This window comes from Nycticebus coucang, chromosome 8 (genome assembly GCF_027406575.1).
Source record: "Nycticebus coucang isolate mNycCou1 chromosome 8, mNycCou1.pri, whole genome shotgun sequence".
NCBI classification, from domain to species: domain Eukaryota; kingdom Metazoa; phylum Chordata; class Mammalia; order Primates; family Lorisidae; genus Nycticebus; species Nycticebus coucang.
The window spans coordinates 85370594-85389249 of NC_069787.1; the positions used below are offsets into that span (position 1 = coordinate 85370594).

At 41.2% G+C, this 18656-nt stretch overlaps 1 protein-coding gene across 5 annotated transcripts in view; it reads left to right on the top strand.

The window, feature by feature from the left end:
• Positions 1–18656, top strand: part of MYRIP (myosin VIIA and Rab interacting protein) — a 422909-nt gene that overhangs the window by 306114 nt on the left and 98139 nt on the right. For all 5 annotated transcript variants that reach the window (XM_053600161.1, XM_053600164.1, XM_053600162.1 and 2 more), the window contains one exon: positions 14258–14394. In XM_053600161.1, coding sequence (XP_053456136.1) covers positions 14258–14394 — 137 coding nt within the window. The remainder of the gene's footprint in view (positions 1–14257; positions 14395–18656) is intronic.

Consider the following 18656-nt stretch of genomic DNA (forward strand, 5'->3'; position numbering starts at 1 on the left):
TCTATGGGACGCAATTCTGTGGACTTAGATTAGATTTCTACTTAAAACGAAGGCCACTTTCTGTTGCCTATGCAGTGAGTGATGAAGGTTACTGGAATCTGGTGCTCACAAGCTAACATCTGTGTGCATACCAGGCACTTCCCTCCCTGGCCTCTCCCCTGCTCTGTCCAGTGTTCCTGGGTGGCTGAGTCTTGCAGGCAGTGTTACCCACTTGTCAGCATGGCTGACGGCAAGCCATGGATTTTAATTTTACCAACAAAGTAATGTTAGTTTAGTGTCACTGTTATCAGTTCTGTTTGTTGCAGATTGCTTGGCAAACCTTGCTGTGGATAATGACTTGAGTTTATATCAGCAGCATTTGGGGCATTTTATGGTCACACCTGAATTTTGGAGCAACATTTTAATTATCCAGGCCCTCTTCAAAAATTTTTATCACACAATCCAGTTCTTTTCCTTAGAAAATAGGAAGACAGGAGGCAAGTCAGCTGCTCTATGTCTTCCTTCCCTTCCAGGTGGATTATGGTCACGATTTGAAAGAAAAACAAAATCATGCCACCTCAGAAGGCACCCGGCTTATTTTGCTAGCCCAGTGCTTAGCAAGCTCTGATACACACGGGAATCTTGCTAAAATGCACATCCTGATTTGGGTGGTCTCAGCATGAGAGTCGAGGACTGAGATTATGCTTTTTTATTCAGCTTCTGAGAGGTGCCCACACTGCTGCTCCGAGGCCCATACTGGGAGTAGCAAGATCCAAAGGATCTCATGAAATCTCCCCAAAGCAAACTCTTACTTCGTTTGGTGCCCTGCCACGTCAGGGCAGAGGGCCTAGAAAAGCCTCAGTTCATGGATAGCAGCCAGGGTTGGAGTAGCTTTGTGTAGGAAGTTTCTTCTTTATCACAGCTGTATCTTTTAGTCTCATGAACCAGAACCAGTACGGTATTTCTAGGTGAAGTTTTAATGTGATTGTAATTTCAGTGCTGTTCTTGAACTGAGTTACATGATCCCAGACTGCCTTCTTATGAGAATACATCATGTTTACAAATTCAATTATGTCACAGAAAAAGAAATTGGAAACTCCTTACACAAGTGCCTTGAAGTGTGATTCATAATCACAGTATGGTGTTAAGTAGATTTTTTAGGAAAACAATACAATTTTCTTCTGATTCTTAGATTCAAGGGAGTTTCTATACGCTTAAACTTTGAAGCAAAAGCCCTAATTTGCAATAAGAAGACTACTAGAATTTCTAGAAGGAAACCAACCTGATTGGACATCAAGCCACTCACCCAAAAATGAAGTCTACAGTCTGTTTCCAGGTTTGTTTCTAGTTCAGTTAGTGACATATCAGCAAATAACTTGTTTCAATTTTCCTCAGTAAAATAAGGGTAACAATGATTTGTACCTCGAATTCTATTATTGGTTTTAATACTACCTGTGGATGTAGGACATGCAAATCTATATTTCTAGTCCAAATTTCTGTCCTCCAAAGGATACTGGTCTCTGTACTTGTATAACCAAATGCCTCCAAGTAATGCCACCTGGGGATGTGATGGCTACTCCAAATTCAGGTGGTATCCTAACTAAAGTTTCCACCTTCCCTCCAAACCTGGTTCTTGTCATATATTACCCATCCTGGCTAGTTGTGAGACCATCACAGACCACCGTCCAAGCCCAGAGGCATCATTACCTATTATATTGTGAGGTTCTCAACTATTCATAATCTTTATAATTTCAGTACCTTGCACTGGATTCAGCATAACAAAATTCTAAAAAATAAAAGAAAAAGTGGCTGAGTTGAATTAAAACTCTATAAAGATGGATGGTCCATATAGCCCTGGAAAGTATTAAAAATTATGAAGAATTGACATTTTGAAAAATTGCAGCCCCTCTACTCACTGCTGTCTAACAAAGGGTGAATACAGCTTTTTTTGTCAATGATTTCTACTGCCGGGGTGTAGTGAAAACCCATAAATCCAAAATGTACATGAGCAAAGCTTGGTAGTGTTTTAACTTTTATTTATACTCACTCTACCAACTTGTATTTAGATTTATCTATATATTTTGTCCATTTCTTTTCTTACCATATTTCTTATAGCCTGTCTCCCTCCCTCTTGGATGCATTCCAGCTATGTAACAGTGTTATATGTAATAGGTGCTTGGTGACATGGTCTTTCATGTCACAGCCTTCCTGGTAGATTTTATAAACACCATTTTTAAGTGAAGAGACAGGTACAAGGAGAGTAAGTGACTCTCCCAGTATAACACACATGTAAGTGAGGAGGGGAGAGCTCCACCCCTCTTCTCCCTGTGGTGACAGGCCATCCTGATACACTTTAGGGAATATAATCTTCTTCTCACCTGAAAAATTTCATCAAAGATGCGGTATTATTATTTCCTATTTATAAAATGGTATATGTTTATACTATTATATACTATTATACCATTATTTTTAATTTGAAAAATTAAAGTTACCCACAGTATTTGGTATCAACAGTTACATTTTGGTACATTTTCTTCCAGATTTTTTTTTCTTTTCGTAGTAATATTTTAATATACTACATTGCTGAAAGGAAGAGCAGAGAGAGGGAAGGAAGGAGGGGGGTGGGGTCTTGGTGTGTGCCACACCTTTTGGGGGCAAGACACGATTGTAAGAGGGACTTTACCTAACAAATGCAATCATTGTAAACTGATTTCTCGTACTTTCAATGAATCCCCAACAATAAAAATAAATAAATAAATATAATATTATATATATATATACTACATTGCTTTATTTACTATACATTCATGATATATCTTAGTATCTGATAGGACAAAGTTTCTTCTCTCGCATAGTGTTTCCTCTTTAGGACTTCTCTTAGCTAGAAAAATATCCCTAATATTTTAAAAAGTGAGAACATCCCTCAATCTCCCTATACCTTGTAAAAAGGGCCCCTTCTGAATTTCTAGACACAGTACAAGGGTTCTTTCCATGCAGAAAAGACCCCCATTGAAGACATTCAGGTTGAAGAGGCTATTAATAAATGATGGTGAGTGAGTCCAAAATGTGCTTATATCATTTTATAAGAAGTTTAATTTTTTTAATGCTTATGGAATCTTCAGTTTTCCTCCAGATGCCTTCCTTGAGCTGTGAAGACATTAACACACCAAGGAACAAGATGAGGTGGGGTCGAGGGGGAGGCTTAGACTTAAAAGATTTAGAAAATATGCTGTTGATTCTCTATAGCTGCAGAAAAAAGAACTTCACCTTTTCTTGGCTAGAGTTTAGCTACAGAAGAAAACCTTACTCCAAGGGTGTCACCAAATGCTATCTGAAAAGTTCCCAAACAAGTGTTATTCACTCCCCCTACACTGCAGACCTACCAGATAACATATGGAACAAGAGACACTCCGCTTTGGCTGAAGCTACTTTCCCCAGCCCCTTCTGCCTGCTCACCTTCAACTCCTAAAACTTGATGATGTCACATTTTTGTTCCTCAAGAGATGGACTATTCAGTGGCTGGGCAATTCCTCAGAAGCCCAAGAGCTGTAGGAGTGAAAAGTGTAAATGCACAGTTGTCTGTATTCCTGGGCCAGGGCCCTGAGTTGGATTCCAAAAGCAGGGGCCGTGGGTTCCCTCGGGGTGCAGCTTCTCGGTGAAACTGGCATAAGCCAGGGCTCTTCAGGAAGCCCCATCCTAGAGGCCTGAGGTGCTGCCCAGTCTTTCCAGATTGGACACTGGCTCCCCAAAGGCTTGCCCCACCAACAGGCTCTCTCTAGGGGTGGTGCAGAATCTTTGCCTGACGTTACAGTGCACCAGGGTGCTACAAAAGATGGGCATAGTGCCCAGAGGCAGAGCCCACCAAGGGCACACAGCACATGCTAGCAGTTCAGCCAGAATTTGGACACATCCCCCGATGCCAGCCCAGCCCTCCTTCAGGGTCTGCCAGCACACTGCTTTGTTAAAGCAAGCACACTGCCACAGAGATATTCATGCTAGCTGATGGACCATTGGTTCATGGTGGGAATTAACAAACTGGGATGGGCCGATGGGTGGTCTGAGATCACTGCGGAGCACCACACATTGTTCAAGCCTGAAGAGAATGCAGAGGGCCTCACTGTGTGATGCCTAGAGTAGTGGAACTGAAGGCAGAGGATACAGCCTACATGAAAAAACAGCCATACAGAGCAGATGGGAGTTTTAAGAATATTCAAGTCCATTGAGTCAACTATGGAAATAAGAATTCATCCACCTGTGATTAAGAACCCTCCTGTGAAGCCAAGGAAAAAAAGAGCTTAAGAAGTGACTATGTTTTGGGTTTACAAAGAACAATTTAATCTTCTCTTTGTAAAGATCACCTTCGGAGGCATGGTATGATACAGTACTGCAAACTGTACAGAGTGCACAAAGCCGATTATGATCCCTACTCTTGATGGACGCTTAGCACAGACATCCCAAAATAATTGAAACAGTGCTGTGAAGTGCTCCAAGAAAGGTTTTTGCTTAGAAAAGAGGTGAGGAATTTGGATGAGGCTTTATTAAGAATGAGGAAGATAATTAGAAAGTGTGTATGTTCCAGGTTTTGTTCTCTTTGTATGGTGGAATGTTTCAGACATTCTCAGAAGTTTCTGTTATGCTATAAAGATACCTGTTGACCAATCATTCAGATTTAACTAATCTCACAGACCCACCATGACAGATTTTAAGAAGATGAAACATTATCAATAGTGTTAAAGCGCCTCTCTAAACCCCAGGGGTTTTTTTTTTTCTTTTTTTTCCTGAATATTCCATGGGATATGCTGTTCTTACACGTTATTCCATTTTGTAATTATATATGACTAGAAATATGTACGGTTTTGTTCTGTGTGATGTTTTTGATTTACATTGATGGCATCATGCTGTATATAGTATTCTGAGAAGGGTAGTCTTTTTCATTTAATACCACTGCATAATCTATGATTAAGTGAATAGCTCAGTTTGATTAAACATACGCTTATTGATAGTCTCCTGGCCATGTCATGCAGAGCAAGCTCCAGCTGCAGAGCCTTTATCCTTCTTGTTCCCTCCTCCTGGAATGCTGCTGCCCCCGCAGGGCTCACTGCCTCTCTGTCTTCTTGCCTCTGATCACAAGGCCTTCCCTAACCACCCTAAATTATGTAGCTTCCCTGCCCCACTCACTTCCTCTCCCCTCACCCTGCTACATTTCTTCTCATGGCACTTACTGCACCTGATGTGGGGTGGGTCTAGTTACCTGTCGGCCAGCCTGCCTCTTGCGTTAGCACTTAACACCCTGAGACTGAGAGCCTTGCCTTCTGACTACTGTATACTCCGCATTCACATCAGCATTTGGCCCATGGTGGGTGCTCACTGAGCATATATTTGATGAATGAGTGAAGAAGTGAGTGAGCAAACAATGAATGAATGAATGAACCAAGGTTGTTTACATTTTCTTCTATCACAAGCTTCAGTGAACACCCTGGGGGACACATGTGAGTGCTTCTTTGGCGAGATCCCCAGAATGGAACTGCTGGACTGTGTGGGATGTATCTCCCACAAGCGCTTTGAAAAGTGTGAATCTCCACACAGAGGTAATGGACTATTTGTGGAGGAAGGAGGGAGGGAGGCTGTTGGGTCTGTGAAGGTGCTTATTTCTGAGGGGAGGAGACATGCAGTCATTCCTTTCACTGTCCAATATAGAACAGGGTCCCCACCTCTCTGTCTACCCAGACCTCACCTCAATGTTAAACTTCAACTTTGTCATTACCTACTTCCTTACACACTCTCAGCATGGGACACCTGACCTTCTGCATCTACATAAACTGCCGCTAAGGAGCTCGTGAGGCTGGTGAAGATAGTGCTGGATGAGCTCTTTACTTGAATGCCCTCATCAGCTCCTCACAAAAATCTACCAGGCCTTTAATATCCCTATTTTTCAGGTGAGGAAGTGGAGGAAGAAAGAAGTTGAGTGACTTGCCCAAAGTCACAGAGCTAACAGGTGTTAGAATTGAGACTAGACTTTGCTACATACTTCATATTCTATCATTTAACCTTCACAACCAGGTTATGGGAGTAAGAGCTGTTGTTATTCCCATGTTGATGGAGACCAAGGCACCAAGAGGTCAAGTAACATGTCTGACACAACAGAGAAAGTGAGAGGGCCAGAATTTGAACTCTTTTTCTCTCTGGCCTTGGATCCTCAGCTTTAGCAACAACGCGGTTCTTTCCCAGCTTAATTCTGAGGAGCTCAGCTGGCCTGACCTGGAACCTCTCACCCACTCACTCTTTCCTTCTTGTCCTGACAAGAGCTTGTCCTGTACGAGCTCTTACAAGACAGGTCCTATATCTCTGTCATCTAAGAAGTGTCTCATTCTCAGTCTTGCTTTCTGCCCTGTCATGATGTCTGCATTGAAGTTGTCTCCATGGGAAATGAGGGAAGGTGGAAGGACAGGCTACCACATGGAGGTCTTATCAGGATCTCTAAGAACAAGTGTGTTTGGGGAACACTCTTCTGCCAAGAGATGATGCTATGGCCCCTTCGGAGCGCGTGCTCCTTCCTGAGGATCACTCATGTGCAGCATTTGGTACAGGACAGGTGCATAGAGGTCATGTGGGAAAGACATTCATTCACATTCAGGTACCACCGGGCTCTAGCCTTTCTCTGCACACTCTCAGCTGAGTTGTCTAATTCTTCCTCCAACCCTTAAGGCAAGATTTATTAGCCCATTTTGCAGATACTGAACCTGTAGCTCCAAGGACTAAAAGTAATCAAATCTAACTATGTTGTAATTGATAAATTGTGAAGTTTTGCCACTAATTTTTTAAAAACTTTTTAAAGAAATTACATGCTTAAATTTGTGAAACAGAGCTAAGAATCTTTGTGTGATCATCCTTAAAGATAACTTGGAATCTTTAGGAAAAAAATAAGCCAGAGACATCAAACATGAACACCTGGACAGTGTCAAGTTGGACAGCTTTTCACTACAAGTCTCCTTCCCCAGGAGAGCATCCCCCTTCCTAAACCACCTCTCCCACATGCTTACTGCAGCTGAGAAGCAGCAGTTTGCTTGCCAGAGAAAATGCCTGAGGCAGAAAGCAGGATGGTTCCAGCTTCTCACATATGTGTAGGAATGATCCAGAACCCAAGGTCTCTGGCACATGGACTGTCTGGCCATGCCCAAGATACCTGTAGCCTGGCCTTTGAGTCATCATGTTTGAACGGATTAGTCTGTCAGCACTATTGGGTAGTACCTGGTACAGACTGGGCACTAGGACACGGTAGTGGGATGAAAGAATGGGGGAGTGAACAGATGAATGAATCCAGATGCTGACACAGGCACTGCCCTGCCATCTGTGCCCCCAGAGTGCTGACACAGAGGCTCTTCTCTTCTCGCCTACCCTTGCCTGCAGGCATGTGTGTCCATCTAGAAGCCAGACGTCTGAGGGTGAGCCAGAAAGCAGTGCCCTCAGCCATCATCCGCCCTGGTGCTGGCATCCTCCCAGCCATCTCTCCACGCTTATGCCCCACAATCCACACGCATCTTGTGAGTTTCCTCTGAGCCATGAATTTTAAAATAAGTACAATAAAAGTAATATCAAATAAGAGTAATCATGACAGAATGTTCCCTGGGGCTTCTGGAAAAGCTCTCAACATTAACTCTAAGTCAAATCATAACCTAAAACCAACTCTTCTTAAGGAAAATCTTTATAAATCAGACTGTGGCTTTGTCAGCCATCCCCAAGGATTCAATGTTATCTTCTGCCTCCTTGTAGTCTCAGGCCAGGCCCCGGTGTCTACCCAAGACTCATATCAAGCAAGTGAAGGCATTCTATTTTAGAGTTTATAAAAGTGCTTCCAAATGCCATAGAATTTTGGTATATCAGTGAATGGAGAGCTCATGTGATGATGCACTTGAGGTCTTCTAGGGCTGTCTAGAACTTAGAATGTGGGTATTAGAACTCTTGGTTGCATATAATAAAAACCCAACTCAAAAGGCTCAATCAGAAGAGGGAATTTGTTGGCTCGTATATGGGAAAGCACTGGGGTTGTTTTAATGCTTGAGTAGATCCAGGTGTTCAAGGTACATCAACAGGATCCTATGCCTTGCACTGTCAGATCTGCCTTCCTTCAGAAACCCGTGCATATCCTCCAAATGATGGCAAAGATGGCCTCAGCAACTCCAGGATTTCATTCTGCCACAGAGCCAGGCTGCCAGAAAGGGAGCTCCTCTTTCCAAGCGCTCCAAGAAAAGCTCCCACCTTACCCTATGGTAGGTCTAAGTCATGTGACCCCCCCCCACACACACACCCAGTACCAAGGATGGGGCCAAATGTCCCAGAACCATATAGACTTTAAGTTGGGGAGGATGCAGGTGTGTCCCAAAATAAAATGTCCTCCTGTCAGAAGAATGAGGGCACAGCTATAAGGATCCCCCATGATAGCACTGGGACCCCTTCAGCTGCACATTTGAGCCCCTCTGTGGCCAGCTTCTCAGGGGACAGGGCCGTGTGTAAAAACAGGCAGCCTGAGAGCATTTCTCTTCTGCAGCTGCATTTTTTTCATGCTTTTTAAGATATCAAATACATCATAAGCCCAGAAGTTATGATTTCCAAGGACAAGTTCTTCTGTATATTCTTTCTTTTCTGTTAATATCATTCTAAATTCCACTACATTCTAGTTTCTGTTGTATTATTCTAAATAGCTTTATGGATGATTTTTAATAAAAATGACAGATGCTTATTGTAATAAATAAAATGCAATTTAAAAAAGTAACCTGGAGAGAGCCAATCCCTAATCATGTTGGGTCCCTGTGACTAGTGCAAGCACATGGTGGAGAGCTCCCATTTTTTAATCTCTCTTCCAGTACTTGCTCTTTGGGGCAAGATGCTCAATCCCGGCTTACAGACACATGTTGATTTAAGCATCTGTAAGGATGAGACTCAGCATTGTAGGGCTGCTACAAGAAATTATTGAGCCCTATTGTGTGCCAGACACCTTATTATTTGCGTTATATCATTTAATATTCAAAAAAGCCTTGTAAGGTGGTTATAGTCATCATCCCCATCTTATAGATGAAGAAACTGAGGCTTAGAGGGATTAAGTAACATGCGATAGGCCATACCTGAAATAAATGCCAGAGCCTGGCCACCCCCAGCCAGTCCTGCCACCCATGCTTCTACCCACTGCAAGAATTAAGTACATGATGCCAAAAAGCTTTACAAAATTATGTCCATTTTGAATGATAGTGAGACTAATGATAATTCAGTTTTCTATAACAGAGATGATGCATTTGGTGCATTTTGTTTTATAGCTGCTTTTCTTCCTCAGTGAGGAGGATGAGCCTCTAAAGTCCATCTTGTTCACCAAACCAGAGGGAAGAAGGTAACACTGGCCTTCTGCCCCTTCGTCTTCCTTCCTGAGCTGCACTCAGAGATCAGGAACAGGCTTTGCCATGGAACAGTCAGCTAGTCCTTCTGGGGTTTCCCTTTAAGAAAGAGAGTCCACTTTGAGAGGGACTTTAGAATCTCACACCAGAGGTGGGAAGTATGAATTGGTACAAGCTCTGTGAAAGAGTCACATCTTTGAACACAGCAGTTTTACTTCTAGGATTCATGATTATGGATATGTGAAATCATTTAGCTGCCAACATATGCATCACATAATTGTTTTTAATAACAAAATAAATAGGAAGAATTCAACGTCCAAGAGATTGGAGATCGATTACATAAAATCTTGCTGTGTCCATACTGCGAGGAACTCTGAGGTGACTAAAAACATTATAAGGGAAGTCTGTTCAGCAATGTTAAAGTCAATCGGGAATATTAAGTGGAAAAAAACAAAGTTATAAAACAGTGTCCATGCATCACTTACTAGATTTGTGCATTTCGTGGTCTGGGCACATGAGATACAGGAGTGGGGAAAAAGCCTTCCATGACCTTTTGTTCTACTGGGGAGGAGAAATAGATGACAAACAAATTGATAATTATTAATATGACAATATATTGTTTTTATAACATATCAATTATATACAATTATATATTATCAAACAGCAGGTATAGAGAAGTGTTCTATAGAAGTATGGGGAGTGAAATCAGAGTAAGAGGATAGGTGTGTTGCTGTGGTAGTGGTATTTTAGCAAGTGGTCAGGAAAGGCTTCCCAAGGGGAGTGATAATTTACACAGGCCTGAATGAAGTGACAGGCTGAGCCATGGCACTATCTGTGGGGAAGTGTGTTACAGGCAGAGAGAACAACTAGATCAAAGCCTGTGTGATCCGGGTTTGTTCAAAGATTCTGTGAACATTACCTGTTCTAAAAATGTTTGCGTATGCTCAGGAAAAGCCCATATGGCTTCTTCTCTTCATTGAAATCTCTAACCAGCTAAAAGGGGCACCTCCCCACGGCCACCATCACTTCTTCCTGGCCACTCTAGGTGACTGCCCTGCTGCTGCCTAAAGCCTCTGTCCTCAGAACTGCTTTGTTGGGTGAGGGAGAGCGTCCTCCCTCTTGAGAAACCCCAATCTCTCCAAACAGCTCTGGCCCCAGGACCTCATCAGCACCAACAGGCTTTAGACTGACGTCTGGGTCCCTGCCTTCCCGTGTGCCTACATGCCCCCACACACATGCATGCACAAACATGCACATATTTGTGCACACAAAACAGTGCCACAAGTTTCTAGACCCCTCCTAATCTCTGTGCAGGCCAGTTAAGAACGAGCTAGAGAGAAGCCTGAAAGAACGCTTGTCTAAATTCAAGTTCCAGGCATAGAAATTCGGGTGATTTTCCAAAGCTTCTTTTGCTTACTTTATTTCAGTGCTTTTATGGTAATACATGAACTTCTTTAAAAGAAAGTCAAGTAGTACAGAATGATAATAGATTAAAGGATTTTATGTCCCTAAATCCATACCAAGCCCCAGCCCCCCCCACCCCCCAGGGAATCACACGGAAGCATTTCTGGGGCTCACCACCACAATCCTCAGTAATATGTTTATCCTGCCATTTCTCAAAGTTTTCAACTTTAGACTTTTGTGAATAGCTCACTTTTTTCCAATCTCCTTCCCTACCCCTTGAAGTTTTTTTTTGTTTGTTTGTTTGTTTGTTTGTTTGCAGTTTTTGGCCAGGGCTGGGTTTGAACCCACCACCTCCAGCATATGGGGCCGGCGCCCTACTCCTTTGAGCCACAGGCACCGCCCCCCCCTCGAAGTTTCATTAAAAGTTTTATTATACTTGGATGACCTCTATGACTTTAAATAACAAATTTGAGCCTTTATCTTTGGTTCATTCTATAAGCTTCTGACTCCATCCTGGAGTTAAGATGAAGAAGTTGGCGCCTCTTAACTACTCCCATCAGTCCTCCCTCTCTCTCCTGCCAGCTTCCATTTAATACCAGGCTATCAATAACTTTTAATTTTTCTTGCAGTGACAAAAGCAAATGTCTTGAAAATGTGGGCCCTAGTCTATAAATGGGGTATGAAAATTAAACAATTATATAATTATGTATTTTAATTATATAAATTTTATTTGCTATAGACCAAAGTCATGACTTGAAATTCATGGGGAGAAACATACTAATCCTTGGCTACAACACTTGGACTACTTGAAGCAGAAAGTGTCATCTCTTTATTAGTTGACAAAATCTTACAACTTTTAATTTGTTTCATATTTAGACCATATTCTCTTAAGCTGTTTTTGGATTTTTTTGTTTGGGGAGATTGTCTTTTCTAGAATTTCTAGTTGTCTTTCCTTGTTCCTATCACCAAAAGAAAGATGTGGCTCTTTCTTCAGCATTTCTCTTCATCCAGATCTTCTGAATTACGTGCTTACTGAATGGCTCATCTGGGCCGCTTGCTTTCCAGATGCACTACACAGCCGTGGTCCTGGAATTTCTCTCCATTACACAACTGGGACAGCTTCCCTGAAGTCCCAGGATTTCTTCTTTCTTGGATGACTTTTAGTTCTCCTGGAATCTTTTTAAGAATCTTTTTTTCCATAAAGCATGTAAATTTTCTGAAATCTTACATGTCTGAAAATATCTTTGTTTTGCCCTCATGAGATGGTAGTTTGGCTGAGCATAGAATTCTAAGTTCATGTCATTTCTTTTCAGGGCTTAGAAATAAATCTATGCTCTACTAGCTTTCAGCATTCAGTGTTACTGAATAAAAATTTTAATATTTATTATGGCATATAATTTATATAGTTTATTTTTGTTCATTTGCAAAACACTCTTTTTATTTATGTATGTATTTGTTTATTTATTTGGTCTAGAAGCCCCTTATCTTTCAGGATATGAACTTTCAGGAAGATATTATCTAGATGAGTTTGTCTGCTTTGCTTTGCTTTGTTTTGTGTTTCACTTTATTATATCTGGCATGTGGTAGGTGAGCCCTTTAACCTGAAGTCGTTGGACTTTCTAAACTTCGGGAAATTTTCTACTACTACATCTATGGTTTTATTCCCCTTTTTTTTATTTTCTCTTTTTTCCCTTTTTTGAATCCTGTTAGATGCTGGACCTCCCAAATTGACTCTCTATGCCTCTTTTCTCTCATTTTTGACTTCTTAGTTCCTATTCTGAAAAATTTATACTGATTTTAGATATTCTATCAATTTTTTTTATTTGTCCTATTTCCTTTTTCTAAGACGTTCTCATCCTCTACTTATATTTTACATCACTGTGACCTGTTATATGGATGCAGCATCTTTTCATATCACTATTGATATTACTTAGATTTTAAGTTATTTTCAGTATCCTGAATTATCTTCATTCATTTGCCCTTATTAAATTTTGTTAGTTTGTCCTGGTCCTTCCTTCTTATGCCATTGAATTATTTCAAATGCCTGGTTATACTTGGTCATCTATTTAACAGAGGACTTAGTTGATTAATAAAGGTAATCAGCCTGGGCCTCCTCTGCCATTGGGTGGGTCAATATTCCCAGTAGAACTCTTTTTTGAAAGGGATTTGGGGCCAGAGGTTGGAGGTGCTTATTGAGAGCTCCAAATTTGTGAGTTAGACAGGCCTTGTAGGGGACCCACAACACAAAATAAGAAGGAGTTCACTGCACTGTGTTGACCTCCATATTGAAGTCCTAGCCATTCTCAAGCAGATTATCCAACTTCAGTAGGGAAACTTTCTATTTTTGTCCTAAGAACCAATTACCCATTTGTTTGGGATGAGAGATCGGAAGCCAAGAAGCATCACTGTTGTCTACAAAACCATTAAATTGCCTTTCTGAATACCATGTTGTACTATGTCACAACCCCAACCTTCTCTTTAAATCACCAAGCCAAAATGAGACCTTCTGATCAGTCTAAATTCTTCTGGCTGTGTTGAAAGACAGTGTTCTTTGTTACCTTTATGCTATCATTCACTTCCATGTCTCCATACATTTGCCAAAATCTTTTTCATATATTTCTTTTCCTTTGGATATCTTCTCACATTTCACTGGGGTCTGGGAGGAAGAGCAGCTAAATGTGTTTGCTCCTCTGTTAAACTGGATACATTTATACTTATTTTGCTTTTCTTTGAAAAGTGTATAGTATTATATTCATAATAACAAAATAACAAAAACTGTTCTTAAAATTGAAGAGCTTTAGAAATTTGTTCTGACAAAGCATAAAAAAGAAGAATCTTCTTGGTGTTTTGCAGTGACCATTATAGTGCGAACCAGGAAGCTGCTTTCCTACAGTGCTTTGGTCCCAGGAAGGAAAAGTCTGGAGAATTTTGGCATCTCACTTGTGATTTTTACTTTCCCAAGCTGAGTTAGAAATGCTGTCAATGCAGTAAGACTATCAAATACAAAGCCTATTATTAAACACCCCAAAACTTAGTGGCTTAAAATGGAAAAATCATTTATTGGCTTTTTCTTTAGAAGGACTCAGGTGGATAGTTCTTGCTGATCTCACCTGAAGTCACTCATGTGTCTCCAGTCAATGTGTGATCAATGGATTCATTTGTCTTTCTAGGGGATGACCAGCTATGGCTGGGGCAAGAGGGATGATTGGGCCAAGTGTCTCTTACCACACAAGAGCTAAGCTAGGGTTTATTCACATGGCAATGGTTGCAGGATTCCCGAGAACAGCAGGAGAACAAACTACAGGGATCAGGACTCACACAGCACCACTTTCACCACGCTCCACGGTCAGAGCAAGTCCCAGGGCCAGCCTAGAGTACAGGTGTAGAGAAATAAACTCCACATCTTGATGGAAGAAGCTGGTAGCATTTTAGCAACTTTGTAATTCACTATGTAATAATTATGACTTTCTGTTTAATTCTGTTTTCCTTAGGCTTCTGAGGACCCAGTCTCTGGAATGGTTTTATAATAATGTGAAGAGCCGCTTCAAGCGCTTTGGCAGTGCCAAGGTCCTTAAGAACCTGTACAGGAAACACCGGCTGGAGAGTGGAGCATGCTTCGACATTCTAGGTACTCTCACTGCCAGCTGCTCTGGGAGACTTTGAAGAGATAGAGGGAGTAGAAGAAGGCCTGGTTTGGAGGCCCTGAAAACTGGGGCACACTTGACTGAAACACAGAAATCTGCTTAAATATCTGGCACTAGTGAGGAACAGAAATAGAAGAACTCTTTTGGTTCCACCTCCCACTGAGCTATAGTTTATATGTTAGAAGCTGCAAAGGCCAAAAAACTATTCCTACAAATTATAGATATTTTCATTCTAGACCCCTAGAAATTAAAGACTCTTGATCATCATCTCCTGATGATTAAAATGTTGGAAAGTCATTTCTGCTTGATTACAGAGAGACTATATCTGCCCTTGGAGGATATGTCCTCCACCCCACTTTCTTAGTATTCCAACATTCTATTCTTACCAGGCCCAGAATCTGATATAATAGGAGAGTTAGAGGTGTCAACTTCCTCCCAGAAGCTTGAAGGCCAATTAAGACAACCATGTTAATTAACTGAGAAATTATGTTCTTTAGTCATGTTAGACCAGCCAGTAGAAAGGAATGGTTGTCAGAATATGAACAGCATGTCCTCCGAAAAGGCTATTTTTTTTCAGTCTAGTGGCAGTTTTTTTCATCCCTTTGCTAACACAGGTAGATGCTTTTTATCCATAAGAAACAGGGAAGAAAAAAATCTCATCCATCTCACTTGAGGCTTGTGCACCATCATTATTTTTATAATGTTGTATTCTCAATAAAGTCTTTGGTTGTGTCTTATCTAAAAATATGCCAGGCACTTAGACAACAGGGAAAATAGGATAGAAGCATGAAACACGGAGAATCACCAGGGCCTTTTGTGGCTGTTAGAATCTCTCTTTCAAACTGCTCGGGAAGGCTGCAGCTAAAAAAACACTTCCAAAGGCTTCCACATATTATTTTTATCTTCTTTTTATTGGTTTTGCTAAAGCTTTTTCCCTGTAATGGAGACAAAAAAGAAATAAAGCTTAAAAGTCATACTGTTAATAGTTTTTCAACCTAAAGTGATGTTTCAAGAAGGTTCCAGAATAGAATCAGCTCACTCATTTCTATCTCATCCTTTCCTTCCCCTCTCATGCTCCCTCAGGTCTGCCATATGTGCCCCTTTAAATATTACCAAATTCAAATCCCATAAGTGTTCTTCACCACTTTATGCAGAACAAGGATGAAGAAAACACGTGTGGAGAATCCTATAGCAATAAGCACAATTTCCATTTCTTTCCCTTTCTCTTTAAGGACCCACAGGTGGAGAAGTTAGACATGAATCCCAGGCGGGCTAGTGCAGGCTTTGAAATTTACAAGTGTCATTTTCAAAGGAAAATCATTTGCTAGAAGTAAGTGTCTGCCACAGTTGAAGCAGATTTAGGTGCTGGGTCTCTGTGATTCACCACTTCTTTCACCTGACACACAGTCCCAGCACTCATCACTTATCACACTTGTCAGTCACTTATCCACTCCAGTGATGGATGACACAGCTGCCTCTCCTGCTGGACCACGATATGCAGGTGGTAGCTTTTCTATTTCTGTGTTACCAAAGTGTGGCTCAATGCCTGGCATATCTTAGATCCTCACTATTGCATTAATTCAATCTTAAAATTGCTTTACAGATACAAAACACTTCCTAAAAATATTAGAATCAGACCCTTTAATATGATTGGTTTCCCCATTTAAACTAAATTTCCTTTGGATAAACATGAAGACAAGCAGACAGAAGACAATTAATATGATGGCACTCAAACCTGTAAAGCCATAATCATAAATTAATTAGATATATTCTGTGAGATGCATGGGAAGTTTAGTTACACCTCAAGTAAGGAGAAATCTTCCAGGGCTTAAGTAGCCTCCTGGTCATGTGAGATAACTAGAGAGTCATTAGTATTAGGTTTTACCTGTCACCAAACACCCATTACAAGTGTGTCACTTGCCATCCTCAACCATGACTACACTCTAGGATCACCTAGAAAGCTTTGAAAAAACATCCTAATACCCAGAATCATCATCGAAACCACCTTCAATTACTTATGAATATCTGAAGGTGGGACTCTGTATACATATTTTTTAAAGCTCCCTGGATTGTTTTTGTATACAGCCAACACTGAGAGCCCCAGCTAGAACTTCACAGTAATTAGCTCAGCTAAGTTCAACTTATTTTCAGAATTTTGATTGTCAGAACATAATATGGAAAATGCACAAGGCATGCACGGTGCTCCAGGACTCTGGGTATCCAACGCCTTTCACCTACGAAACGTTTCCACTACACAAACCAGTGTAGTTTGCCCTGAAAACACTCAGTTCATTGAAATTGCATTTAGCCCACAAACTCTTCTGGGATGCCCATCACATACACTGTGTGCTGCCATCGGTCCCTGCCCAGCCCTCCCAAGCCAGATTTCCTCCTTCTGCAGCGTATCAGGTGGCCAGATTAGGCCTAAAAGGAAACCCATTTGTTTTGTGCGATAAACCTAAGATTTATTCATTCCTTCGGTAAAAACGTATTGAGCACCTACTGTGTGCCAACCTGGTTTAAAATTAATAACTAACAAAATGAGCAAGACTGTGCCATCTCAGAGCCAAAATTTCAGTGAAATCAGACAAGAAAATGCCTTTATTAATATAAATAATATGTCCAATGGTAATTAATGTGTTCACAAGGCTTATCTGATAGACCCAGCATGATATTTTCAAAAGTTATTCCAAAAAGACATTTCATTTACATGAAAAGGTAAAAGTGTCCATTACTAATACACTGAATCTTCAGATAATTGGATAAATAATATATGCTTTTTTAAAAAATGTACATTTATTAAATTTTTAAAATGTACACAAAATTATTGTTAAAGTATTACATACCTTCACAAACTGTGCATGTAATAAGCATGCAGCTACATGAATTTTTACGAAATTCATGTATCTATATAAGCAGAACCTGAATCAAGAGCCAGAATATTATCAGAACCCTAGAAGTTTTCTTACGCTCCCTCCCAGCCATTAGTTCCCATAAGGGTAACAACTGTTCTAATTTCTAGAAGGGTAGATTAGTTTTGCATGCTTTTTAACTTTAGACTTTTTTATTACTTTTTTTATTGTTTGGGATTCATTGAGCATACAAAGAATTAGGTTACACTGATAGCATTTGTTAGCTAAAGTCCCTCTTATAATTGGCACACCAAGAGGTGTGCCAATAATAATATATGCTTTTATTTAATATTGGTTAAGTACAATGGTAGAAATAAACTATGCTTTTATTTATTATCATTCTATATATGTTTTTTGACATGATTTTTAAAAAGGTCTATTACATCCTTTATCTGCGATTTGATTGACAAATGGGATCTTTTGAAAATGCTGAGCCATGTGAAATCAGAGTTTCCTCTGACTAGCTGCTTAGTCAGTGCTTTCCAGAACAATTCAATTGCTTTTTGCCCTTGGGAAAAATTACATCATCCTAAAGGACACTGATAACTCCCACCTGTGAATTTAAAGGGACACGGAGCAGCGATGTACTAGAAGATTTAGAAACATGCCCTGGTAAGCTCAGTCTCCCAAAGACTTTTTCCAGATCTTCTCTCATCTCCTTCTCCTGCTGCCCTCTCGTCCTCTCAGCAGATGACCATACCTCCCCCTTCCGGTGGCAGACAGGGTGTACCAAGCAGGGTCTTTGTGATCTACCCCCATTGCCCTGCTAAGGGAGATGCTGCCCTTCTCTGCTGCCTGCCCCTCCTGACCCCTCGCACCTTGCAGGGCACTCCTTCTTACCCATTCAACTCTCTCTTAACTGGAATTTATGAACCCATGTGGGTCTCTCCTGTTGCCTACCCTCTTCCTTGACTGCTTTTTCCCCTCACTCATTACCCTGCCATTCTCTTTCCCGTCACAGGTAAATTCCAGCAAGTGAGCTGCGTGCAGGGCTCCTATGTCCTACCCTTAAGTATGCACCTTCCAGGCCGTTCTCCATGCAGCAGCCACAGTGCACTTTCAGAGACACAGATCTCACCAGATCACCTCTGTGAACCCTGTAATGGCTTCACATAGCTGTTGTAATAAAGATCCAAACACTGATGTGGACACTGTGACCCACATGGTCTGAGTCCCCAGGTCATCTCACGCAAGCTTCCCTTCCCCTCAGCAGCCCAGTCACACTGCCTCTCACTGGGTCCTGGGATGAGCCCTGTTCTCCCACCACCAGTCCTGGCGCAAGCCCCTGCTGTATCCTGGTTGCTCTCCAGCTCCCTGCACCTTCCTGGCTGGTT